Below are 23,050 nucleotides of genomic sequence, written 5' to 3'. Positions count from 1 at the left end.
CTACCTCTTAATTTTATTATAATATTTAAAACTTTTTTAAATAAGTTTATTTAATAGTATTTTAAAACTTTAATTTTAAAATAACTATTTTTACTTTCATTTAAAATATAATATTAACACCTCTTAGATAGATATAGTAGGAAAATAATAATATAGGCTTATAAGCTGTTATGTATAGCTACCTAGGTAATTAGAGATTAGGGATTCTCTTCTTTTGGCCAGGTGGTCTGTATGCCAGCAGCCAATTGGCATAAATCCACTTCACCACTGTACCCCGTACATGGCGTTCACAAGTGCTCCACTAGCAATCACTTGCCAACACCCGACCCGACAGTCAATCATCCAGGGTCAAGCTTTACTACCCTGCAAGGCCTCCTGGTTGACAATACCCAGCCCATCTGAACAACCAACTGCGTGCTCGCAGAGCGTATGGCATTGATGCAGCCAGGTGCAAGTCGGAAGCCAATAAGCGTGTGTTACCTGCGAGGTCGGCAATTTGCTTGTTTCTCAACAATACTCGCCGTCGTTCCATCGATCTGAAACAGCTGTCGCTCTCGTCGAGGTTCTGCCTCTGCACACTTATGTTCCTTACGTACCCTCCGTGCTATATGCGGCATGCACACCATGCCGGCTGCCACCGGTTGTGATGAGCTGTGCGGCTAGGCACGTCCAAATATATGATCCGAGATTTATCAGATCTACAGTCACATCAGACGTTCGACCTGCAGAATCTGTGCCGAAATCTTGTCTACGCATTGCATGCAATGCACGCAACGGCGGCCACTGGGACGTATATGCTCGTTCTCTGTGCGGTCCTGTCGGTACTTGACTGTGGTCCTCACATAAGTGGGTGATTCAGCTTGAATGAGCGGTGTGTCTCAAGTGACATCTCAGCCAAGGGAGACGCGTTGTGGCCCTCCTGCGATCTCGCATCAATGAAAGGGCCGCCGTGTCGGCGACCTGGCTAACCGTCCGCTCAAGCCGCCGGAGTCTCATGTATTACGATCAGCAGGTATTTCGCGTCGGGGACGATAACGAGCTCCTGCTTCTTGGTGCGCACTCGAAGCAGCTTCAACTCATCCTGGTCTGACTGTCAGCACTGTGCGCATCCCCCGACCATGGGATTGTAGTAATTACCTCCGTATCGAGGCCATGCACCAGACCGCCGGCCGAATTCACAAATGCCCATACCATCGACGCCAGTTCTTCGGCTCCTTGCGTCTCGCTGCCCGTGCCAGCTGCCGCAGCGCTTCCAGACGAGGCTGGGACATCTGTGGTAGACGCGGAAAGCGAGCTGGCGGTGGCGGCAGCCGTTGACGACTGCGGGTCTTGTTGTTGGGAAGATGTTCGCAACGACGATATGTGGCCCGCCGTCTTGAGAATTGTTCCCGAGGCTCGATCAAGGGCAATCGTCGCTTTCACGCCGGGCTTCTTGGATAGTCGGCTGAGGGTTTCCTCGAGCGCATCGGCGCCGTTGCTCTGCGAGTCGCGGGGGCAGGGGTTAGCGCCGCGCGGAGGCATTGCTTGCGCAACTGAAGAAATGGCAGTCCGAGCTCTCTGCGTACCGTGTTCACATCTGCCATTCTGGAAGATAGTTGCACTCGATTCCAGCTTCGCGGGTATATCGAGGACAAGTCTTGCGCGAGTACGTCCTAGAAAGGGTGTGGGCCTTGTTTTGTTTACCGAAGACAGCCAAATCGGTCTTTCGGGGAGCACTTACCGGGTTCCCCAAAGACGGTTCCTGCCCGTTCTCGGCCTTCACCGCCTTTGCCCAATTTGGTCTTGCTCTCAACTTCACTGAAGATTTCTCTGCACCGACGAGGTAAGTGAATATCCCGCGTTGCGTGCAATCAAGATATAAATGCCCGAGACTGACCTTGTTCCAATGAAGTCAAAATGGGCTCAAGCGCTAGGAAGAAGAAGGAAAAGAAGAAGGACTTTCAGGCATGTCTCATCCAGGAAATACGGGATCCATCAGTCCTAACATCTTGAGCAGAAACCCAAGTTGAAGGTCGGCAAGGCAAAGCCGAAGTCTTCAAATTTTACAGATACGAGCTTCCAGTCAAAATGTACGCATCACCCGCCGTGTGCAGGCGAGAACTCCTCAGGATGGTAGCTGGGAGAAGGGATGCTGACGATGATGACAGCTATTGTGGTCAACCAACAGTCCCTCTCGGAGACAGCCCCTGACGATGTTGCTTTATTCAAGCACAACCTGTCGTTAGCCACCTCCAGGACTGACAAACAACGGCGCGAGGCCCTCTCACACCTCGTCAGCCAGCTCACGTCAACACCGCCAAAGAACCCAGTCGGTGCATACGTTCTTCTCGACAAATTGTTGCCACTGATCACCGATAGTTCGTCAGCCATCCGCAGCAGTCTCCTGAAACTGTTCCAGGCAATCCCATACTACGAGATTCAGCCTCATGCGGATAAGGTCGTCAAATGGGTCCGCCTAGGGATGCTGCACCTCTCGGCCGAGGTAAGGGACGACGCGCTCAAGTTCATGGACTGGCTACTCGATGTCGCGGTTGACCAGCTCTTGGAACTTGCCGGCGGCTGGACCAAGACCCTCGATGCTTTCGTGGCGATGATGGGCTGGAGGAACGCTGCCACGACATCCGCCACCGCCGCCGGTAAAGGCTGGAGCTCCGCGCCGAAGACGACATTTGGGGCGGACAAGGGCGGGTCCGCGTACGCGCACCAGATGGCAGCCCTGGCCAGGTTCATCCAGCTGGGCCTGCAGAAGCCACCGCCAGTAAAGCCATGGACTGATACTCAGTACTGGGACCAGGTCTACAGGCTGCCTGAGGGGCCGAACCCATTCGGCTATCTGCAGCTGTTTGGCCCGCCGCAGGATGGCGAGATTTGCGCAGACACAGAATCGAGGCTACGTGCTCTGTGGCCCTTGAAAGATACCATGGAGAAGAAGACTGTGCAGGCGAGTGTGGAGGGTGGACCAGCAGGACGGGCGGCCACGGACTTGGCTAAGGCCCTGGAGGAGGGCTTCAAGGGATATGAACACGACGAGCTCGAGGAATTGGACTGGTGATCGGTGGTCGCTTTTAAGGTTGACGCAGCAAGGTGATCACGTGTATAGTGCCTTGCAGCTGTGGAAATGTTCATAGGGTCAGGTATGCGTATCCACCCTCATACAGCATTCATTTCAATGATGATGCATCTTTGATTCCGCTATTCCTGACGTATGTGAATTTTTTTGTACGTGCCTCTAGACAAGTCCTCACTTTACAAGCCCTGGGAGTTTTCATAGGAATTGAAACTTGTGTAATGTCCTGTTACTGTCTAGGCTTCCTCTCCCGTCGTCCCAAATTGCCTCACCCAACGCAAAGCCGTCTTCGCGTCGTGGTTTCACTAGCCAGGCATTGGGGAATTCATCCTCCGGCATCTATTTACGCAGGGTATCAGGTCATTAGTCTCAAAGGTGCTGTCTGCTTGGTCAGGTTTTGTACAAAGGGTAAGTCCCAGCCCGGAACACACCTTCCCTGGACACTCCCCACTTGCTGTGGCCCAATACCCGGGTCTCCTCTCCTTCACCCTTACCACATTCGGTCTTCTTCTTAAGGACCTGAAGGCCCTAAAAGCACAATTGGATGGACAAGAACGTGCCTAAAGCTGCTCATCGTCTCAGCACCCAAAGCTCAGTCAACCGTCCTCTCACTCAGGCCAACTCAGTTTCCACCTTCCACCTCCCCTCCAGACCTATTGTTCAGGTACTAGGTACCAGCTCTGCCAGCTCTTGCCCAGACCCACAGTGACCTGCCTCCTGCTACAGCCTTGCACAAAACCCAACACCAGCTTGTGTCTTCCCACTTCAACTTTCTTTCTTCCCAACTCCCCTCCAGGATTTGACTTCGCCCTCGAGAAGCAGGTCGTCCACACTGCCGAGCATCACCAGCAACAGTTCTTTGGTGCTTGACCATCAGTTTCAGGTAAGCAGCTTGTGTTTTCTTGTTGTGATTAGTCTTTGTGGGCAAGCACTCGTCATCCCTCCTCACCTTGAACCCGGTTTGCAACTATCAACACTGGAACCAACCCTCTTCACCATCAGCAGCCACCAGCAGCCCAAGGTCTGCCTGGTCCATTGATTCCCCATCTCCCCATTCGACCTGTCAAACCTTGCCCTCTTGCCTCTCTTCCATCCACCAGCATCGAAAGAGGCAGCTCTTGTTTGACCTCCGCAGTTCTCCCCAAGAGGGAAGCTCCCAGACCAGTACGTGCATACATTACCGGCACATTTGCTTCACAGAATCGAAACAAGCAGGCACGTGTGATGCCTTGTGTTTATCCAGGCACCTGCCCTCTTATTTTTGCCACGACTTCCTTTCACTGCCACATCTTGGGTGCGAGGCCATCCTGTCTGGAGCTGATTACTGCCCTGGCTCTCTTCCTTTCCTCAAGCATTGCCTACAATCAGACGTCTCCCCTGTCACTCCCCAGGTATGCTGTTGTCTCCAGTACCCTACTTTTACTTCCATCTGTCCGGTCAACTTCTTCCTGAAAACCCACCCTTCATTTGTCTTGACAAGCCCGCCATTTTCCTGGTTCTCCTTCTTCTGAACACACCACAAAGTCTTTGTCCTACTTCCCTTCCTTCAGGACTTTTCCCACAATACGCCTGTTAGGATTTTCCAGTCCCACAGTTGGTTTGTCTTCCATCATTCTCTCCACCAAGCCCTTGGTAAAACCCTGCTGCCTGGCTTTGCATACCAACTTCGTCACCGATCACCTCTGCCCTCCAGTTCCACTCCAGCCCTACTACCTGCCCAGTACTAACAACCTTTCCAGTTCTGTGATCTGACTCTTCCCGCAGTTGTGTGCCTGAAACTGCAATTTCAGCAACCGTTGACTCTCTGGTAAGATATCCTCCCCTCTTTCCTTCTCACTTTGTAACGTGATCTTTGGTCTTCCTCCCCTATATTTCGTTTGCCGCTTTCTCTGCACTTCCCTTCGCGCTCATCCTTACACTTTTCTCCCTTTGGCCTTTTCATCACTCTTTCATCAGTATCACAACACTGCCCCGCTCCAAACTCTCGTCCTGCCTTCGTTGTTTGCTCATCTCTTTCCTTAATTCAGACAGCCCACTCCTTGTCACCCAACATGTCCTCTGGCTGGGGTGCTCAGGATGCCTCTGGCTCCGGCTGGGGCTCTGCTCAACAGCAGAACAACGGAGCATTCGACACGGGCACCATGGCGAACGCCCTGCCTGATGCCAACGTTGACTCTGGTGGTCCTCATACCGATGGCCCGGCAGCTCAGGCTGCCGATGATGGCTCTGCTACCGAGGGCAACGTCAGCGGTGGATGGGCGCCATCCCAGAAGTACGACTACGACCAGTATGCTGATTCCCGTGGCGGCGATTTTGACGGAAACAAGCGCGTTTATCACTGGGACGGTGAGGAGGGAGACATCGGACCTGAGTTCCCCGAGCTCGAGGAGGAGCTTTTTGGTCCTGCCGACAAGCGTGAGCTGCCATCGGGCATCGATTTCAACAGGTGCGTTTCCCAACCATTTCTTCGACCGCTATTACTTGGCTCACAGCTCTCCACAGCATGGCTCCTGTGGACCTTGAGATGGAGGGTCCTGTTCAGATCCACCCCATTGAGAAGTTCAGCGATGCTGGTCTGCACCCGGCAATGATGAAGAACATTGAGATGTCGCTGTACAACGTGCCAACCCCAATTCAGAAATACTGCATTCCAGCTATTTCTCGTGGTCACGATGTCATTGGCATCGCTCAAACTGGTAAGATTCCCTTGTCACCAACACATTCTATCAGCAAGGTTTGACATGGTCTCAAGGTTCTGGCAAGACCGCGGCCTACCTTATCCCCATCCTGAACAAGCTCATGGGAAAGGCGAAGAAACTTGCTGCTCCGCGTCCCAACCCGGCCACCTACCAGCCAGGCATCGACCCGCCTGTCCGTGCCGAGCCACTCGTCTGCATCGTGGTTCCAACACGTGAGCTTGCCATCCAGATCTTCATGGAGGCTCGCAAGTTCTGTTACCGGAGCATGCTGCGCCCCTGCGTGATCTATGGTGGTGGTCCCATTCGGGACCAGATTGACCAGCTCAGTAAGGGCTGCGATATCCTTGTTGCGTCGCCCGGCCGTCTCCTGGATTTCATCGATCGGCCACAGAATTTGACTCTCCGTCGTCTCAAATTCATGGTTATTGATGAGGCTGATGAGATGCTACATGACGACTGGAGGGAGGATTTTGGACGGATCCTCGGTGGTGGTGGTAAGTCTCTCCGCAACTGGATGTTCTCACGCCGAACTTGCTAACGCTCTACACAGAGCAGGAAGAGGGAAACATCCAGTACCTCCTCTTCTCTGCTACCTTTCCCAAGCGTGTTCGAGAGCTCGCAATGACTCATCTTGCCACTGAGCACGTGCGATTCCGCGTCGGTCGTGCAGGACGTGCGAACGACAACATCGTCCAGAGTGTTGTGCAGACTGATCCTTCTATGAAGCGTCAGGCCATGTATGACCTCCTTCACTCGATGCCTCCCGCGCGTACTCTTATCTTTGTGAACAACAAGCGCACTGCGGACGAGCTGGATGATTTTCTGTTCAACCGCGGCCTGCCCTGCACCTCGATTCATGCAGACCGTACCCAGCTGGAGCGCGAGGATGCCATGCGCGCCTTTCGCAAAGGTACTATGCCCATTATGATTGCCACTGGTGTGTCTGCTCGTGGCATTGATGTCCGCAATGTCTGCCACGTCATCAACTTTGACCTTCCCAGCAACGATCATGGTGGTATCGAGGAGTACACCCACCGCATCGGTAAGCTCTCTGACTCTTAATCATTGTGTTTATGATACCTAACATTCTACAGGTCGCACCGGTCGCATCGGCAACCGAGGTTTGGCCACCTCGTTCTACACGGAGCGAGATGAGCCCCTGGCTCCGGTCCTGGTTCGAACTCTCCTGGAGACCAAGCAGACCGTCCCGGAGTTCCTTCAGCAGTTTATGCCTGAGGGCGAGGAGCTTGAGAACCTTCAGTTCCCCTCGGAGCAGGATGACGATTTGGGTGGCATGGACGCGGGCGCCTGGGGCGACAACGCTGGCGGTGACTCCGGCGACGCCTGGGGAGGTGCGACTGAGACTTCTACCGCAGGAGTTGAGGCCGGAAATACCTGGGGAGCAGATGCCAATACTTCTGCGGCTGCTTCTTCTGGCTGGGAGGCTGGAGGTGCCTCCACTGGCGGTGGCGGCTGGTAAGGAAGTCAGTCTTGCTTCTGCCCCCTCAACATGACAGCATGTACTGTGCTGGGATGATTCCTTGGTCTTCATGGGTGAGGCTCGTTTGTGATGGACATTGTCCGATCTTCTGGTTTCGGCTTCACGGGGAGCTTGTTGAGGATGATAGATACTTCGCGAGGATACTAATGACCGGTCTGGTCGGCAGTCTGATTCGGCATGCAGCACGTCACCTGTCATGTGCGGTCAGATCTGTTTACATCTGCAAGTAGACTAGCATCTTTGATAGTTGATCAAAAGCCTGGATTCAATTTGTGTCCTTCATTTAGTGACGATCAGTATGTTTTCCTCCGTATTTGCCTCCGGCTTTTAGAAGTGCGTGATGCTCCATAACATCGATTGTGTTGCGTGAGCCGGCCACACAAGTTACTTCCACTCCATCCCCGAAGGTTGTGAATGCGCTTAACCTCGATCGACTGAGAAATAGCTGACACTAAATAATGACGCAGAGAAAAAACCAGTCTGCCACCGCAGACATGATACCGAGGCACCGAATTTTGCGGAATAATACTGCGCTTCTCTGAATGAATCTTCTGGGCGGCACTCTGCATCTCGCGGTCCATTCTTGAAGATTGCGCGTGTATCTGTCAACAGATTTCAAATGTACAGGGCGTACGCGTCACTTCATGTATTTGATTGAATTATCGCCGTGTTTCATCACTAGAAGTACCTAGGTACTGTCAGGTCCACCTAGCTACCCCGGTAGCCTCTGTAACAGTTGAGTAGAAGACGAAGTGCACATACAGACACACGCTGGTCGTCATCCAGAGGATGCCCCAGGGTCAGTATCTTAACTTCCTGTTACAGAAATTGCCCTTGGAGTTCCCGGCAATGGTTCCCCGGGCATTCGAAATGCTGCTCCATCACTGAAGACGTCTTCCCTCGCGCGCTGCAAACACACACAGGTGGTCTCGTCACCAGGCCTTACGAGATACCAGATGGCTGGCTGGCTGCCAAAAGGAGAAGCAGAAAAAAGCATGCAACTATGAGCCTCGGCCTCGTAAGTCTTTCGAAACTTGATTTCGGGGCAACTCACGACTACATGTACGAACAAGACGGGCAATACTAGTTAGTGCCCTGTTGGATAGATGCCAAGAAACCATTCTGGTCGAACAAAGGTGTTGAGGCTGGAAGATAATCCCCCGTGCAGAGAGATTGCGCGGGATGAGCCGACGGGGCCGGTCTACATATTCCGGGCACCCTTCCTCGACGAGGGAAGTTGAGGTGGTGGTACGGTAACAGTACACGTGGGATCTCTGTGGAATAACCTGCGGTAGGGATCATTACACAAGGATTCCATTAACCCCATCAGACGGGAGTTCCTCTTCGCACCTCCTCGGCCCACGTTGCTCCGCCAGAAGCATGACTGACATCTTGTACAGGATTGGAGCCAATATGATCATACACACAGCTGCCGATCAGGACAAGAGAAAAAAAGAGACATGGGCTGTCACATCGCGCATGGATGGCTCGACGACTCAACTTACTTCCATCTACCCTCCACCTACCTACTACATTCGACATATGCGAGCCCTTTGACAACAGCCAAGCAATTTCGGCCAGTGGCACGGGCGGATGTATTTAATGGAAGACCACGCATGGCCCATGAGCTGTTGCGCGCCCCCTCCCCACAACCTGTGATGAGAACCTTGCCAGATCATGCTTACAAGCCGTCTGACACGCAGCGGGGAGGAATAAGGATGCCCAGGTAGAATTCACACGAAAGCCATGCCCGGGCCATCGGATGCAGCCAAGTGAAGATACTCCGCAATGCGATCGTGCTTACGGCACAGGGTGGAACCATGGTAGTTAAGCCAAGAGGAGAATATCCACAACCTGAAGGCGTGGGTTTGATACTGGTGACCGTTTGGCAGACCAAGCTAGGGTTTCCAACTAAGGTTGCTTATTGTGAAGCCAAGCATTTATCCTGGTACATCACGCCCCCGAACTGTGTGCGCATCGAAGTATGTTGACATTCCAAGGTTAAGAGAGCGCTAAACCTGGCAGAACACAGCTGCAACACTCGTTGCCTCTCTGACATGCACTCCGAGTCTCGCTGACGCACGCCACACTGCCTGCGACTACGAGAGGACTTAGGTTTCGAACAGCTTCCTCCTGCCAGAGATCCGGGCTGGAGGATCGAGGACGGACCCACACATTCTGCTCATCCGTACAATAATCAGCTGACAAATTAGAGGCAAAGAGACGCGACGATACTCCGACGATCAAGAGCCTTTCACGTGTCTACGTAATTCTCACCCACGCAGTGGGATCCACGTGAATAATACAGCGGTATTCGGGGATCTCTTCATCCGAATGTATCAAGAGCGTTCTGTCCGGAGATCAGCTTCTAGGGGAACATACCTCTTTTTGAAGGAAACTTTGGGAGACAAACGAGCGGAATCCGGAGCTTGCCCACTCGTGCGCCGCTGGTGCTGATAGCCAAATAAATTCGAAGCGCCATCGCGGTCAGCTGATTCCAACACCACCTCAGATACAAGGACTCGAAACCAACAGAAGGGCACAAGGGTGTTGCGGGCGCCACTATGGTCCGAGCCAGTGTTTTCACTCGGTTTGTGAGGGGTGGGCGCTCCCACTTGTCCTATCACGGAGGCTGGGGTGATTTTGGGCGGGATGACTCACTCGGCATACCAAGTGTGGCGGACGGCGATGCCTAGGATGAAGCACGCCCGCCTGACCGGACAGACCACAGGCTGGATGTTTGTATGATCGGGTAGGGATCAAAATTCTGGACTGTCAGTGCGGGCCGCGAGCACCTGCGTTTGCTGCTTACCATGTGTTACATCGTAGTTGTGTGCAAGTCTGGTGATGTTGGCATTGGGGGTGCGTGAGAGTCTCTTCCGGGCTCCGATCATCAGCTTGCTCGAACCAGTTCCGAAGAAGGTGCCGCGGTGTTATAGATGCGGAGAGTAGCAGCGTTGGGAATTCAAGGGGACTCATTAAGACCTCAAGTTTTGAAAGGTTGTCTTTTGCCTAAATCTTGAATTGTTCTGCTCTGCTGCTGGGTAGCAAACGGCGGAAGCTCGATGCTATCGATGCTGTTGCTGCCATGGCGATGATTACCGACCGCTCTCGAGATGGCCTTTTGTTGAAGGAAATCGCGGAGTATTTGATCGGGTCTCATCTTGTCCAGTGCAGGCTTTCGTCATGCGTATCGACAGGAGAACTCGAGATATCAGGGGGTTCGTCAGCGAAGCTGGCTGCCTTGCTATTGCTTTCGCAGCTCTGCGCTTCCTTCCCGTCCAGTCTTCTCTCGTTTGCCCTGCCGTAGGATGTGTCCCGACAAATGTGTCGAGAGAGCGTACCCCGTCCGGACGCCTCGCACAAGACGCTGCTCTTCCCAATTACAAGCCATCAACTCCGCCAGATAGATGATTGCTCAAACAGGAAAAGCAAGAGTTATTTCACACTTCATCGTACACAGTTCAACCACCCATTTCCATTCCATGCAGGATTCCTACTAGATGAGCCCAAATTGACACCTTCCCAATGCAAAACGCAACGGCGCGCTTTTCAGCCCCGAGCCCTTGACAGCCCATCCAAATGATCTATGGATTTGGATGCTGCGAAAGGCGATGGTATCAAGTCCTCCTCCCAGCCGGCCGACGCACAGTATTTGATGATCCACATTATTTTAGTGAGGGAAAAAAATAGAAAAAGAAAATATAAGTGATAGTGATGGTAGTATGGCGATGAGCTGGTAAGTCATCATTTAATTCAAAATCCCCTGCCACATCCCTGGTCCTCCAAGACCCCCCATGGCAGGATGCATAGACGGGATGCTATACTGCGCAGCTTCTGCTGAGCAACAAATCCGCTTTCGGGCATCGTGTGACGACGTTGGAAGCGACACCTGGTAGCTTTCATCAGAGCCTGCCGGAGGATATTGCTCACGCAGCATCCCACGGACATGATCCTGCAGGCCGTGATCGACTGAGACGGGTCGACTTCGCTTGGAACCGACCTTGGGGGCGGAGGTCGCCGGCGGAGGCGCAGCATGCGAACGGCGCCAGTTGTCATGCAGTTCCTGGAGGGCTCGAGCCGCGTCGTTGGTGGCATCATCAACCTCGCTTTCTCGCTTTGCTGCAAGCGCCTCAAACGACATGCCTCTCAAGTCATTGCTCACCGGTCCAGTGTAGGACTCCGGGGAAGAAGTCATGGTCTCTTCATAATCTTCGGGTACAGACGCGATCGTAGGCCTCGACGCATACCTCTCACTGCACAGCTTCGCAGAACGGCAGCGCGCCAGCACATCCAGCTTGGTGTGCGGCGCGCTGGTAAGCGATGACGCCGATGAGATTGAGGAAGAGCGAGACGTCCGTGACGTGTCCGAAATCATGGACTCAGGTGAAGATGGTGTAGAGACCGAGTTGGCGAGAGAAGACCGGCGGGTTGCCGTGTAGTAGTTCTGCGGTGAGGACGTACTTGGCCACCGCTCCGTCTGCACGTTGCTAGCTGCGCCCATTGCCAGGCTCATGGAAGAGCTCCTGCCAAAGCAGTATGACAGGCTTGCCAGTCCGGGTGAGGGCTCACGGGCAGCACTGGGCTGTGGGGTGAGACGCGGGGTGGGAAGCAGACCAAAAGTTGGCGGCAGTCGCACGACAGTGTGAGCCGGTGACGGCGCGGGTTCCATTGTGTTCAGAGTAGTGTATGCTCTCGGCGTCGGTGTGGCACAATCGTATCGCCTCGGACTGTCCTGGGCTGCAGCCAGGACAGATCGCGGCGATAGTGATCTTGGGCTCATAGACGGCGCAGGAGTAAATCCACCGGCTGACACAATGTCTTCCAAATTGTCCAGGTCGGCATTCAACTGAAGTATAATTCTCTTAAAGTCCTCGCATTGATGCTCAAATTCAACGAGGGCAACACCAGATCCAGGCGATGGCGGCTGAGACGGCGTGTACTTCATGACACAGTCAGTCCAGCGGTTGTAGACTTCCTCGGTGACATGGAGGTTCCAGTTGACCGCGAGAAGGAAAGCCATCTCGTTCTGGTTGATCTCGTGCGTGGCAAGTCCTGAGATCTTACTCCAGGCGCGGGCCGAATAGTTTCTGTCCTGCAAGTATTTTGAGGCCAGAATCAAAGCCGCAAGGAACATTCGGCGGCCACACTGCAGAGCGCGACTGACATGGCAGTCATCTGTCTGTTCCATGGTGAAGTCGCGATCTGGGAGGTGGTCCTTGATCAAAACTAAATAATAAAGTGCGACCTGCAGAGTCGAGTAGCTCGTCCGAGAACGGCGCAAGGTCTCCTGGATGAAGGTTCGCAGGGGCAAGACGCTCGAGTTGCTGGTCTCCTCGCGGCATACCACAGAGGACGTTGGCCAGATGGCCTCGACGATTTGAGTGGAGGAATCTGAGGCGGGATCAATTAGAATGCGGGCCGGAGGAGTGCGTAGTAGTGCTGGATCACCACTTACCGACAAGATTGTCGACAAAGTTGTGCTTCCTCTCAACCTGTCTGACCAACGGGGGTGGGCAGCCGGATCGGGATGTCGCACCGCTGGAAGTCCGCCGGGGGTTTTGTCGCAGAACCTGGGGCAGGATGCTGCTCGTGGACCTCAGGGAGGCACAAGAGCTCTGCTGAGAGAGAGATGGCCGGGACTGAGGTAGAGAGTCCGAGTATTCGGTAAAAGAGGAAGCTGTGGAGTAGTCGGCGGATAGTTGAGACGATGCGTCAGAACATACCGAGACCGAGGAGGCCGTTGCGGAGGAGGCTAGCGAAGAAGTATATAACACATTTCGGTAGGCTGGGACGAAGACCGGCGAGTCGACGTCTGCAGGCTTCATCTTGATTTGAGTTGGGCGGAGGAAAAGAGGGAGGAACGTCGTCGGGCTATTTCGAGCGCGAATAGAGCCTCTGGGTTTTCCAGTCGCAAGCAATATCTAACCAACAAGAGAGCCTTATGCGGAAGCCATCGTGTGCCACGTGAAAATTACTAGTCGGAATTGGTGTAGTAGGATTGGTGGAGTTGTGAGTGGGCGAGGCTGTGTTCCAAAAGGGATGGCCGGTGGATGCCGAGTCCGACTAGACGAGAGAGGATGAAGAGGTCCGCAAGGTTTCGGTATTTCGTCTGCAGTCGCCGTTTGCTGGCGATGTCATGCCGTCGAGAGTAAGAGGAAGAGAAGTGGGTTTAAATGGATATCATCAGACGGCGCTGTTATTGAATCATGAGTAACTGCTTGTTGTCCGGGAGGCAAAGGCACAAAGAGAAAGGGAGTGTTCAAAGCGAGGACCGGAGCCTAGCAAGCCCGGCGAGAAGGAAGACTCAGCTCTAGGCAGTGGCAGGCCAGGCTGAGCGAGGAGGGCAGGTGACGAGACGGGATGAGTATGACGATGGGTGGTTGTAGGACGGGATATGAGTGAGGATGATGGGGATGGTGTATTCTCTGCCAGGCAGTGTGTTGGTCACTCCGGGCATTGATGAGGTTTAGGTATCCATGGCCACGATGACGGGTTGTGGCAGGTGGGCGTGCCGTTTTACGTGTCTCTCGATGACTCTTCCGGACGTGTGATAGGAGGGAGAGTGGCGAAGACGGCGTGGGTGGATATGCAACCGGCCTTTGCCGCCCATGAGGGAGAGGGAGAGAGAGGCAGGCTTGGGCCTTGGTACCTGGGTAGGCTGGCTGGGTAGGCTGGGTAGGCAGGGTAGGCAGGGCAGGCAGGGGTTGTGTTGCGCGTGGGCTGTCCGAGGGATGGGCTGGGCTGGGCTGGGCTGGGCTTGCGGCGTGTACTGCCGGAGGGGGGGAGCCAACGGGAGGGCGGAGGAAACCTACCTGGCTAGAGTGACCTGTAGTGTCACACGGGCTGGGGGGCGAAGGCGGTAGCCTGAGAATGGGTCTTTGAGGTCTTGGGCCTGGCTTGGGCTTTGCTGGGCTTGTGTGGCGAGTGCGCAGGGCGTGCGTAGGGCCTTGGGCTGTGACTGACTCCAAAGGGGAGTCCGAAACAGGAGATGCTGGGGATCCTTGGCCGACTCTCCAGGACTGACTAACACCGGGCAGCAGCAGCACCCCCAGAAAAAAAAGAGAAGACGTTCTTGTTGGCTCGGCTTCCAAGCCCCGGCTGGGACAGAATGAAAAGACAAGTAAGGGAGGCGGGCGAAGAGTGAGTCGATCACACGGGCGAGAAGGTATTAATTTCGGTGGATGGCCTGACTTTTTTTGTTGTTGTTTCCTTTGTCCTCGCAGGAGCAAATGAATGCCGCACAAGGAGACGGGGAAGGGACAGGACAGGGTATTTGGTATTTGGCAATAAGGAGGAGAGAAGAGGACTGAGAGGAGAGGTTCTGAGCGGGCCCGGTCACAACGAGGCGAACAGCAGAGCAGTGCGCAAAGGACTAGACGGAAACCATGAGATGATGAGGAGAGAAGAGTCGTCGACCTGTCAACCAGATGCTCAAGCAGACTACAGCGAGTCGCTCTGCATCTCTCAAACGGTGGAATCGAGCATCTTGACTGCTCTATGGCGGGGGGAAGGAAGGGAAAGGGGAGCGCAGGATGTGCTGTGACGCGGGCGCTGAAGCAGTTTTGAAGATTACTGCCCACACCCACGTTTCCCATCCACGCATCCACGGACTGGGTACCTGCCGCGCCCGCCGGGTTTGTAGTGCATCGCATGTACTTCCGAGCATGGCAGGGCCGAGGGGGGGGGCCCTCTCATTGCTCATCAGCAGGAGCAGGAGCGAATGGACGTTTGGCGGCCCGTAATCAGACTAGCGTGCGCAATCAGCTGGCAGGCGATTGGCTGCAGCCAGAGGTGGGAGTGGAGTGGCCACCTCTCTCTGTCCGTCTTGCCATCCTCCTGTCCTCTCGCGCGCCGTGGTTGCCAGCCCCCCCTGCCACTCGACTTCTTACAGTGCAGCTTGCTCGCAGCTGCAGAACGAGGCCAGCCCCGTTTCTGCCTAGCTCCGTCTCTGCAGGTTGCAGGTGCAGGCGCATCTCATCTCATCGACGGCAAGGTTGACAAAGAGATGACTCTTACTGTTCTCTGTCTCGTCTGAGTCCTGTCTGCCTCCAGCACAGAAACCTACGCCCGCCGCCAGCACACAACGCGCGCCGGCACACGCCACGGCCTCGCTCGCTCGCTCAACACATGCAGCAGGCCCTTGCTTCATCATCTACTGTGGTGCTCTGCATGTACCTGATCAACCCGCCTGCTTGTGTGTTTAACAGCGAGGGGGGGGGGGCACTTATCCACAGGGACGTCCAAGGTGATGAGAGAAACGGCTTATTGAAATTTCCAGGGTCGCAACAAGAGTTATCATGGGTGACGAGAATGAGATGAAGGGGAAGGGGGCCGTTGGAGAGGGAGCATGGATGCCGTCCCCAGAGAACCCGACTTGTTCCCCCGAGACCCTTGGCAACCAACCACCAGCGGCACGCACTCACTCATCATTATTACTCACTCTCATCCACGGTAGCTATCAACTGCCCAGCCAGCCAGCCAGCCAGCCAGCCATCTGTTCCGTCAGCAGTCAGTCGACCTCAAGTGCTGTGCTCTGTAGGGCAAGTGGGATTCGGCCCAAGTACGGAGTAAAGCCTACCGCCTGTCGGGAGAGCACACATACATTGACTTTGATGAGTGGTGGTTTGTATGTGTCATGTACCCGAACGAGAACAGACGCGCAATACGAAGCATCAATACGGGACCTGCGAAATTGCGATGACCTCACGCGGCTGCTTGCTCTCACACTCACAGACACACGACAAACCATCCCAAGATGCAAAACAAAGCCTCGTCCGCCGCTCAGTGAATTGTGGTCGGCTGTGGTCGAGTTGTGGCGCGGCTGGCCGTCGTCTCTCTCGTGGCCTCCAACAGCACTAGCACTGTCCGAGGTGCACAGTGGCAGAGTACCGAGTGTCCAACACCAACATCACTCATCTTCCTATCACGCATCTTTCATCACATACCTAGGCACCTGGCACCTGGGTCGGTTCCTGGCAGCCTGGGTAGTCATAATAATCATCATCCGGCCCAAAGCTCAGGCCAGGCCCTAAGCCCCGCCCCTCCCTCGCCTCGCCTCGCCTCGCCCCCGTCTAAGCCCAGCCGGCCCCTAATAATAATTCTCGCTGCAGCCGTGCCGCCGCGCCCGTGCTGCCGTGCTCGCGGTACCCGTTAGCATCCGAGGCTGCGCACCTACTGTACCTACCTACCTAGGTACCTAGGTAGGTAGGTATGGGGACTGCTCCCCCCTCCCAACCTGAACCGGCCCCTCCCTGCTGCCTCCAACGCAGATTCCCATCCATCGTCGTAATCCGTTCCCAAATTTGGCATCAACGATCCTGCAGTTTCATCACTCACTCTCTCTCACACATACACAGCCTTGGCCCACGGTGGATACAATAGCCGTCGGGGACTGGGCCGTTGGATGGCTTCCTCGCTATCGCTCATGTCGAGTCTATGGGTCTATACGTGCAGGCAATGATGCACACGCTGCATACCCCGTAGCCATCCACTACCTATTGCCCTGTCGTATGGTCTTTTCCGTGCTACCGAAGCACAGGCACACACACCCCAACTGCCCAACTGGTGAACGAGCGGCCTGCCTGTCTGCCTGTCTGCCTGTCGACTCTCATCACCACATGCATGGCCTCCCAACCCCCAGAGTCGCCCTTGGTCGTGATACACCCGAGGGCGATCACAAACCTGCGCTTCCGACGCCTGCCCCACCCCGGCCTCAGAGGGCCAACGGTGCTGGGGTGACGTGCTGTTGTTCAGTGTCCGGTCGCTCCGCACCTGCATCAGTTACGCATGCCTCCTTGATGTTGTCCCTCTGTTGACATGTTCAAAACATGGAAAACGTTTGTTGCTGTTCTTCCTGGCCCGCTGTCTCATCGGTCACGCAGCACACAGGCCTGGGGGCTCCAGATGGTGCGATTATTATTATTATTATTATTATTATCATCATCATACCCCGTGACCGAGGGCACTTTTGTCCACGGCCGTGTCTTGGACGCCAGGCAATTGTGGCACAGCTGGCCATCCAGTCATTCACATCGGCTTCAGGCCTGCTACGGCGGGCGATTCGGCCCATTTCTGCATGTCTGTCTCTCCCGGTCAAGGCCCAGTCAAGGTTTGGCACCCCACAGAGACACAACGCCATTCATGGGCCCACTCGGCTGCAGGAATGCTCCAGATGTCCTAACAGTAGCGGTCGCCCCACACGGGCCTGACGGGGCCCTACACAAGCCCGCCTGGCCTGCCTGGCCTGCCTGGCCTGCCTGGCCTGCCTGGGTGTTCGTCACCGTGGGCTGAGACCGCGACCGAGTGCTTGTGCAGAGGAGCGGAGCGGCCGCCCCCACGGCCCTCCCCCACCGCCTTCGAGAAGATTCACGATGCTTCACCTGATCCATCCATCATCGGGTGACCTGCTCAGCACCCACGTCGGCTTGAACGTCACTGCAGGAGCAAGGAGGACTCACAGCCCGTCAACCTGCTGCGGCCAGGCCCCCCGGAGTGCTGTCCCCGATTTGTGGCCCCGGCCTACCCGGTACATGGTATCTGCACCACGAAACTTGGAGATGCCGCCCCGGTTACACGTGCTCCAATCATGTCAACCCCAGCCTTTTCCCCGCTCCGCCATGGTTGCATACCTGCCTTGTGCAAGAGTGTGGTGTTTGGGTGTCAGGGTGTCAGGGTGTGAGGGAGGCTTCGCTCACAGGTTCGCCAAAAGTGCACCTGTGGGCCCATGGTCCGTCAGTTGTCTCGACCAAGCTGAATCCATTCATCAAACCGGTCGGTCTCGAGTTGGACGTGAATCGGCCTCCGCGTGCCCAGCGACAGACCTTGCCAGGCTGGCTGGCAGTGTTGCCGTTCCTTGCCGTGCATTCCGCTGCCTCTATCACGACCCAGATCCGAGTGAAATGTGATCGGCAAGGCAGACAACTTGCCGTCATGTGCGAGCCATGTGGCCGAAGCCAGGAAAGCTTCGAGAACCTGATTAGGCGGCTATCAAACTCGAAACAGGCCAGTCCACATGTCATTCGAGTCTCAAGGCATGCCCTTAGTGCTTGATGCTATCACAGCCGCCTCACCTGTGACTCAACCTCTCCCATCCCTACTATAGACGAGGCACAGGACGGGTCACTTTTGCCCAGTCTCTTCAGGAATTGCAGAACAGGGCCCGATATCGAGCGGCCTCGGAGACGATCGCGATCTCCGTTGCAGTGCTCGCTGTAAATCCACGGCCGGAAGCGACTGAGACATTCAAACAAAGCCTTCGAGGCATTAGTTCTCTGCCCAGGTGGCCTAGCACACGGGACCTAGCGTTTAGATCCAGCCTAGACACACAGGACACATTGGGTTATGCAGTTTACGAGAGGTGTCCGCACCCAGCGTTTGCAATGGCGAGGCGCGGTGGGAGACCCAGTGCGTACGTGACCGAAAGAGGCGCACGCAACGTACTAGTACACTCCGTGAGGAGGGCGTGTCTTTGCCGCGCGGTTGGGCCACGCAGTCGGCCTCGTGAGATGAGAAATCCACAATAACCGCGCTGCCAGCTCAAGGCTGACTGACTCACTCGGCACATGTCCTCACCCAGGGGTCAACGACATGAGCTAGGGAGAGCCTCGTGGCCGATTTGCTGGGTTGAGTGATGTGCAAATGTGTTATTTCTCGACACGAGGATTCCTGTACTGATGCCCAGCCCCTATCAGCCCTCTCCTCGGTGCAGCCCCGGTGAATTCTTTCCATATTTGTGATGAATTTCCGGTCCCCAACGACTTCGCTCTCGTTTCGGCAAGAAAATCGCAAGATGGCTTGCCTGGCCGGGCGAAGTTGGTGTGCACCGTGGCCCAATGAGGCCTCGCCTGAGGTATTTCGTAAGAGATGAGCAAACCCTGCCATTTGATCACTAGGGCGACGCTTATCACCACCTTGTGTCGCCGGTTGCCGAGGTCTTGTTGATCCGGGTGCAAGATCGGGGCCACTCTACCTTCATCTTCGCCCCTGATGGGAGCACAGCGCCAAGCCACCTGGGCATGGCTCGGTCTCGAACCCCGAACTACTGACCGTCTCACCTTTTCGCTCTCGTTACAGTGGCGTTGCCGGCATTTCTCGGGTTCCGTGGGGATGATGGCACGCCCGTTGCAGGCAGCGATCAGGACTGACGATAGCCTCGGATTTCCAATGCAAACGGGCCCAGCCTACTTCTTGGCACTTGGTGACGATGATGATGAGGCCTCGCCGTTGAGGCGAGCCGGGCGGGTGGCGGCGCGTGCGCGTGACAAGAGGCGGGCCTCGCGACAACATTGAAGACAATACGCCCCATCGCAATCGGCTTCGTTCATGCGATTGGAGCAATGCGGAGCCGGCAAGGAGATCCAAAACAACAAGAGCAACATCGAGTGGTTACCTGGCCCCAAAACGAAGCTCGCCCTGCCCGACAGCCCGACCCCGTCCGGCCCCGTCGGGCGAAAGCGGTGAGCCCCAACCAGGCCAGAGCCGTGGTTGTTTGGTTTTTGCCAGCTGGCCAGGCTCAGCCAGGTGGCGAAAGGCATTGGTTTGCAGGGCAAGCAGGGGTCGGCAAGTGCTTTGCTGCGTGTGATCCCGCTGAGTCACTCACACTCATGTTTCAACGTCCGATGCCGTGTCACCCGCCGGCCGCACCCTCGCCGTCACTTTGGATGCCAGATCTGTTTCTCTCGGCCCACAAGGAGTGAGTCTTCGGAGGCCGTTCGGAGGGTTCGAGTGACTCTCCCTCTGTTGTCATTCCCCTGCGGCCGGCGGCGGTGCCCCAGGGGGGCCACACAACAAGCCTTGGCGGCCTCGCCCTTGGGAGCCGCCGTCGTAAGAGGCAGCTACGAGCCCATCAGTAATCATCGTCTGCTCTTTCATGTTTCCACCAGATCAGTGCTTGGCAGGCTCCATCCTGTCAACGGTCATGCGGCGATGGGTCTTGTCCTCCGGGAGCTTCGGCGAGCCCAGGCAGGCAAGGCAGGATTGTCTGGCTAGCTCGGTTCCGGTTCAGCTCAGCTAGGGCTGGGCTAAGGGCAATGCTGATATACGATAGTCGTCTGCTAGCGTAGGCAACACTCGAGATGACAAGGTTAAGCAAGAGATTAGTTGCCTCACAGTTAGATTGCCTGTAATTCGTGAGATTCGATTGGTGTCACGCGGTCGCAAGCTGCTCGAGCCGCCTGTCTTGGTCGTGACTGCAAGGGGGCTGCACTGACGGACAATTCACGTGGGCCAGCCGCCCCGAAGCAAATTTGTAACTAATCGTTGATTCTTTCCTACTTGCTGAGTCAGTATGAGGCAGGGAGCCTATCACGGTGCCCCTACAGGAGTCTGGCACGGGGGGCAAACCCACCACAATGTTCTCGTGTGATGACCACTACTAAAGTTGCCACCGAAGCCACCGCCACCCATCGCCAGACGCTGGTGCGCACCTGTGACGAAGCTCCCATCAATGCTGAGCCTACCTTCCGCTCCACCAACGCTGCATTTCCGCACTGGACGGTCCCAAGGACTGTGGCCATATGGCTAGGGTCACTGCTCAACCGCATTGCCAGCCCAGTCAAATACTTCACGTCGATGTTGCCGAATCTAAATGTTGAAAGCAGTCAGCCGGCCACATCTCGCGTGCACGATCAAGATACAGAGTATCATAGAAGTTCGAAGAGGAGGGGTGTTGTGTTCTAGGAGTCTTCCTCGAAAGGCAACCCCTGGCCGTCCACGCGAGCTACGGAAAAGGAACAAGCACCCCTTGTGATGAGAGTTCTGGAAAAATCGAGCATGGCGTAGCCGGAGGCTCCCCAGCGCCCACTGTGGTCGGCCAGATAGTTAATGACCTGCTTGCAGTCCGATTTGAGGATCACCTTGTCCCCGATTGCATTGATTATAGTTTCACTTCTTGTTCTGCCTTATAGCCTTACAAATTGTATTTATGTGTGGTTTCGCTTCTATTCCGTATACGTCCGAGGACATACATGGCGCTCCAGATATTCATACCCGCCGAAACGGAGGACACACCCATACTAGGGAACTTAAAGTTTAAAGTACTTGGTTGAGTACTAAAGCTATAAGTAGTTATCTTGTAGGTTTATCCTATAGGATGTTATCCTAGAGGAGGTTGTCCTATAGGAGGTTATATCCCATAGGAGATTATCCTATAAGAAGTTGTCCTATGAGAGGTTGTTTTATAAGAGGTTAAACTATGGGGCTTGGGTATACCCTCCGTTTTGGTGGGTGCGAATATCCGATCTCTATTTATGCCTCTATTCTTGTGATAAAATCCTAGTTGTTTGTTATACACTCCTCCGCTCTTCTTAATTCATATGATAACACCAGTCTTGCAGTGGTCTATATAGTGTACCTAGGTAGGGTCCCAGGTGGTCCATTCGTAGGCTAGCCTTACTAGACTCACACAATCTTAGAGCAAGATTGCTCTTGTCAAATTTCGTCCCGTGCTCACAGAGTAATTTGATATTATGAATGGCGCTATCTTGTTGGGAATTGCCGTATAATGATACATTCCGTGCCTCAAGAAAGTCGTGCGAAGAGTCGCGAACTGACCTCAAGTGCTACCGTTATCACACGCTCAATGCCTGGTACCTGAAGAATTGCTCGTGTGGATGAGGGAATCGTTGGTATGTTACTCTCATGGTGTCTTGCATCAAATACTCATCATGTGTTGGCATACCACTCGATATGCCTTCTTGATTCAAGGGAATGCGTAAGCGTAACCATGTCAACGTGTTCGTCCCGTTAATCTCGAACCTTCTTAGAATTCCGAAAAAGATACACAACACCCCCGACAAGAACCGAGGACTTTCCTCGCTGCCATGTCGTACAACCTTCTACAAGAGCACTGCCATTCGAATGGCTAATCTATATCTCGAAGGAACGCTAGTTTCTTTCATGGCCGGCCATCATGTTTTCTACCACCCTTATTTCAAGTGATTCATGGACATTACTCATATTTTGGTGTACTACAATGATTTTATCAGGCCTGCCCGCCGTCATTCTAGTTAAAAGCGCTGTCAAGAACGGTGCTCCTTAGCCTTGTCTGTGCGTCACAAGGCTGAGGCCACGTGCACCTATCGCGGTTTTACTATTGTCATCGACATCATACGTTTTCTTACCGCTGGGTCTTGAGCGTTTGTCTATGTATGAAGGCGCCATATATGGCTTCGGAACTTGAAGTATATTCAATTACTCTCCAGCTTAAAGTTCTTTAAGCCTTTCTTAAAAACACTCCACTTATATCCATACCTTTTTAACCAAACCAGCAGATTCATTGAATCTAGCACAGATCAATAGTGGAAGTGTGTTTGTAAACCCTTATATGTTATATATGAAAACTCTCTAGGAGCTCTATCTCCTGAGGTTGTTACATAGTGCTTTGAGTCTCTAAACCGAATGTTCACAGCTGCATTTTCTCGGTTCTGTTTTCATTCAGCTTGTTGTGGCCGCATCGGGCTGGGGGCTGAGGTGGGCGACTGGGCGCACAGGCAGTAACGGTAAGATACCAGCTCTTATATACTACTAGGAATAACAGGTCCTTTAAATTTATTATTATAGCCTTTTAGTCGGATAGTCTAGGCGACTAGCTAGTAATAGTTACTACCCTTATTATAATAATAAATCCTACTAAAGGTGTGAGTTTAAGCTTTTATATTTAAAAATCTTTTAGGTTTTAATAAAGCTTTTTAAAATAAAAGTAGGGTCTTTAAAAGTAATTTAAAGTAATTAAATAAGCTTCTATCTAACTAATAGATTTAAATAAATATATAAGAAAATACT

At 54.1% G+C, this 23,050-nt stretch overlaps 5 protein-coding genes across 5 annotated transcripts; 2 read left to right on the top strand and 3 right to left on the bottom strand.

The window, feature by feature from the left end:
- Positions 1-125: 125 nt before the first annotated feature.
- Positions 126-1,670, bottom strand: KVR01_002994 (uncharacterized protein). The gene is made up of 2 exons (XM_044790863.1): positions 1,138-1,670; positions 126-1,081 (listed from the first exon to the last, which is right to left on the bottom strand). The coding sequence occupies exons 1-2, from the start codon at positions 1,519-1,521 to the stop codon at positions 977-979; spliced, it is 489 nt and encodes a 162-aa protein (XP_044648009.1). The 5' UTR covers positions 1,522-1,670; the 3' UTR covers positions 126-976.
- Positions 1,671-1,844: 174 nt separating this feature from the next.
- Positions 1,845-3,781, top strand: KVR01_003928 (uncharacterized protein). The gene is made up of 4 exons (XM_044794137.1): positions 1,845-1,944; positions 1,997-2,069; positions 2,148-3,475; positions 3,684-3,781. The coding sequence occupies exons 1-3, from the start codon at positions 1,897-1,899 to the stop codon at positions 3,050-3,052; spliced, it is 1,026 nt and encodes a 341-aa protein (XP_044648943.1). The 5' UTR covers positions 1,845-1,896; the 3' UTR covers positions 3,053-3,475; positions 3,684-3,781.
- A 1,337-nt stretch (positions 3,782-5,118) lies between these two features.
- KVR01_002330 (uncharacterized protein) lies at positions 5,119-7,246 on the top strand (the record flags this gene model as incomplete). Its single annotated transcript, XM_044793773.1, has 5 exons — positions 5,119-5,513; positions 5,570-5,763; positions 5,820-6,260; positions 6,317-6,808; positions 6,861-7,246. The coding sequence occupies 5 exons, from the start codon at positions 5,119-5,121 to the stop codon at positions 7,244-7,246; spliced, it is 1,908 nt and encodes a 635-aa protein (XP_044647345.1).
- Positions 7,247-8,721: 1,475 nt separating this feature from the next.
- KVR01_002740 (uncharacterized protein) lies at positions 8,722-14,898 on the bottom strand. Its single transcript, XM_044794935.1, has 2 exons — positions 12,726-14,898; positions 8,722-12,661 (listed from the first exon to the last, which is right to left on the bottom strand). Exons 1-2 carry the CDS (start codon positions 13,093-13,095, stop codon positions 11,019-11,021), a joined length of 2,013 nt encoding a protein of 670 aa, XP_044647755.1. The 5' UTR covers positions 13,096-14,898; the 3' UTR covers positions 8,722-11,018.
- A 2,890-nt stretch (positions 14,899-17,788) lies between these two features.
- On the bottom strand, positions 17,789-18,201 carry KVR01_002328 (uncharacterized protein; the record flags this gene model as incomplete). The annotated part of the gene is made up of 2 exons (XM_044786483.1): positions 17,789-17,902; positions 18,091-18,201. 2 exons carry the CDS (start codon positions 18,199-18,201, stop codon positions 17,789-17,791), a joined length of 225 nt encoding a protein of 74 aa, XP_044647343.1.
- Positions 18,202-23,050: the final 4,849 nt, after the last annotated feature.

This window comes from Diaporthe batatas (genome assembly GCF_019321695.1).
Source record: "Diaporthe batatas strain CRI 302-4 chromosome Unknown Contig00003, whole genome shotgun sequence".
Taxonomy (NCBI): domain Eukaryota; kingdom Fungi; phylum Ascomycota; class Sordariomycetes; order Diaporthales; family Diaporthaceae; genus Diaporthe; species Diaporthe batatas.
The sequence above is the reverse complement of the archived record's forward strand: the minus strand, read 5'-3'. Positions and strand labels throughout refer to the sequence as shown.

Coding starts and splice junctions, on each gene's coding strand:
- KVR01_003928 (XM_044794137.1), top strand. CDS start 1,897: ATGGGCTCAAGCGCTAGGAAGAAGAAGGAAAAGAAGAAGGACTTTCAG. Junction 1,945..1,996: donor AAAAGAAGAAGGACTTTCAG/GCATGTCTCATC, acceptor CATCTTGAGCAG/AAACCCAAGTTGAAGGTCGG. Junction 2,070..2,147: donor TACGAGCTTCCAGTCAAAAT/GTACGCATCACC, acceptor CGATGATGACAG/CTATTGTGGTCAACCAACAG.
- KVR01_002740 (XM_044794935.1), bottom strand. CDS start 13,095: ATGAAGCCTGCAGACGTCGACTCGCCGGTCTTCGTCCCAGCCTACCGA. Junction 12,662..12,725: donor CTTTGTCGACAATCTTGTCG/GTAAGTGGTGAT, acceptor ATCCCGCCTCAG/ATTCCTCCACTCAAATCGTC.
- KVR01_002994 (XM_044790863.1), bottom strand. CDS start 1,521: ATGCCTCCGCGCGGCGCTAACCCCTGCCCCCGCGACTCGCAGAGCAAC. Junction 1,082..1,137: donor TGCATGGCCTCGATACGGAG/GTAATTACTACA, acceptor CAGTCAGACCAG/GATGAGTTGAAGCTGCTTCG.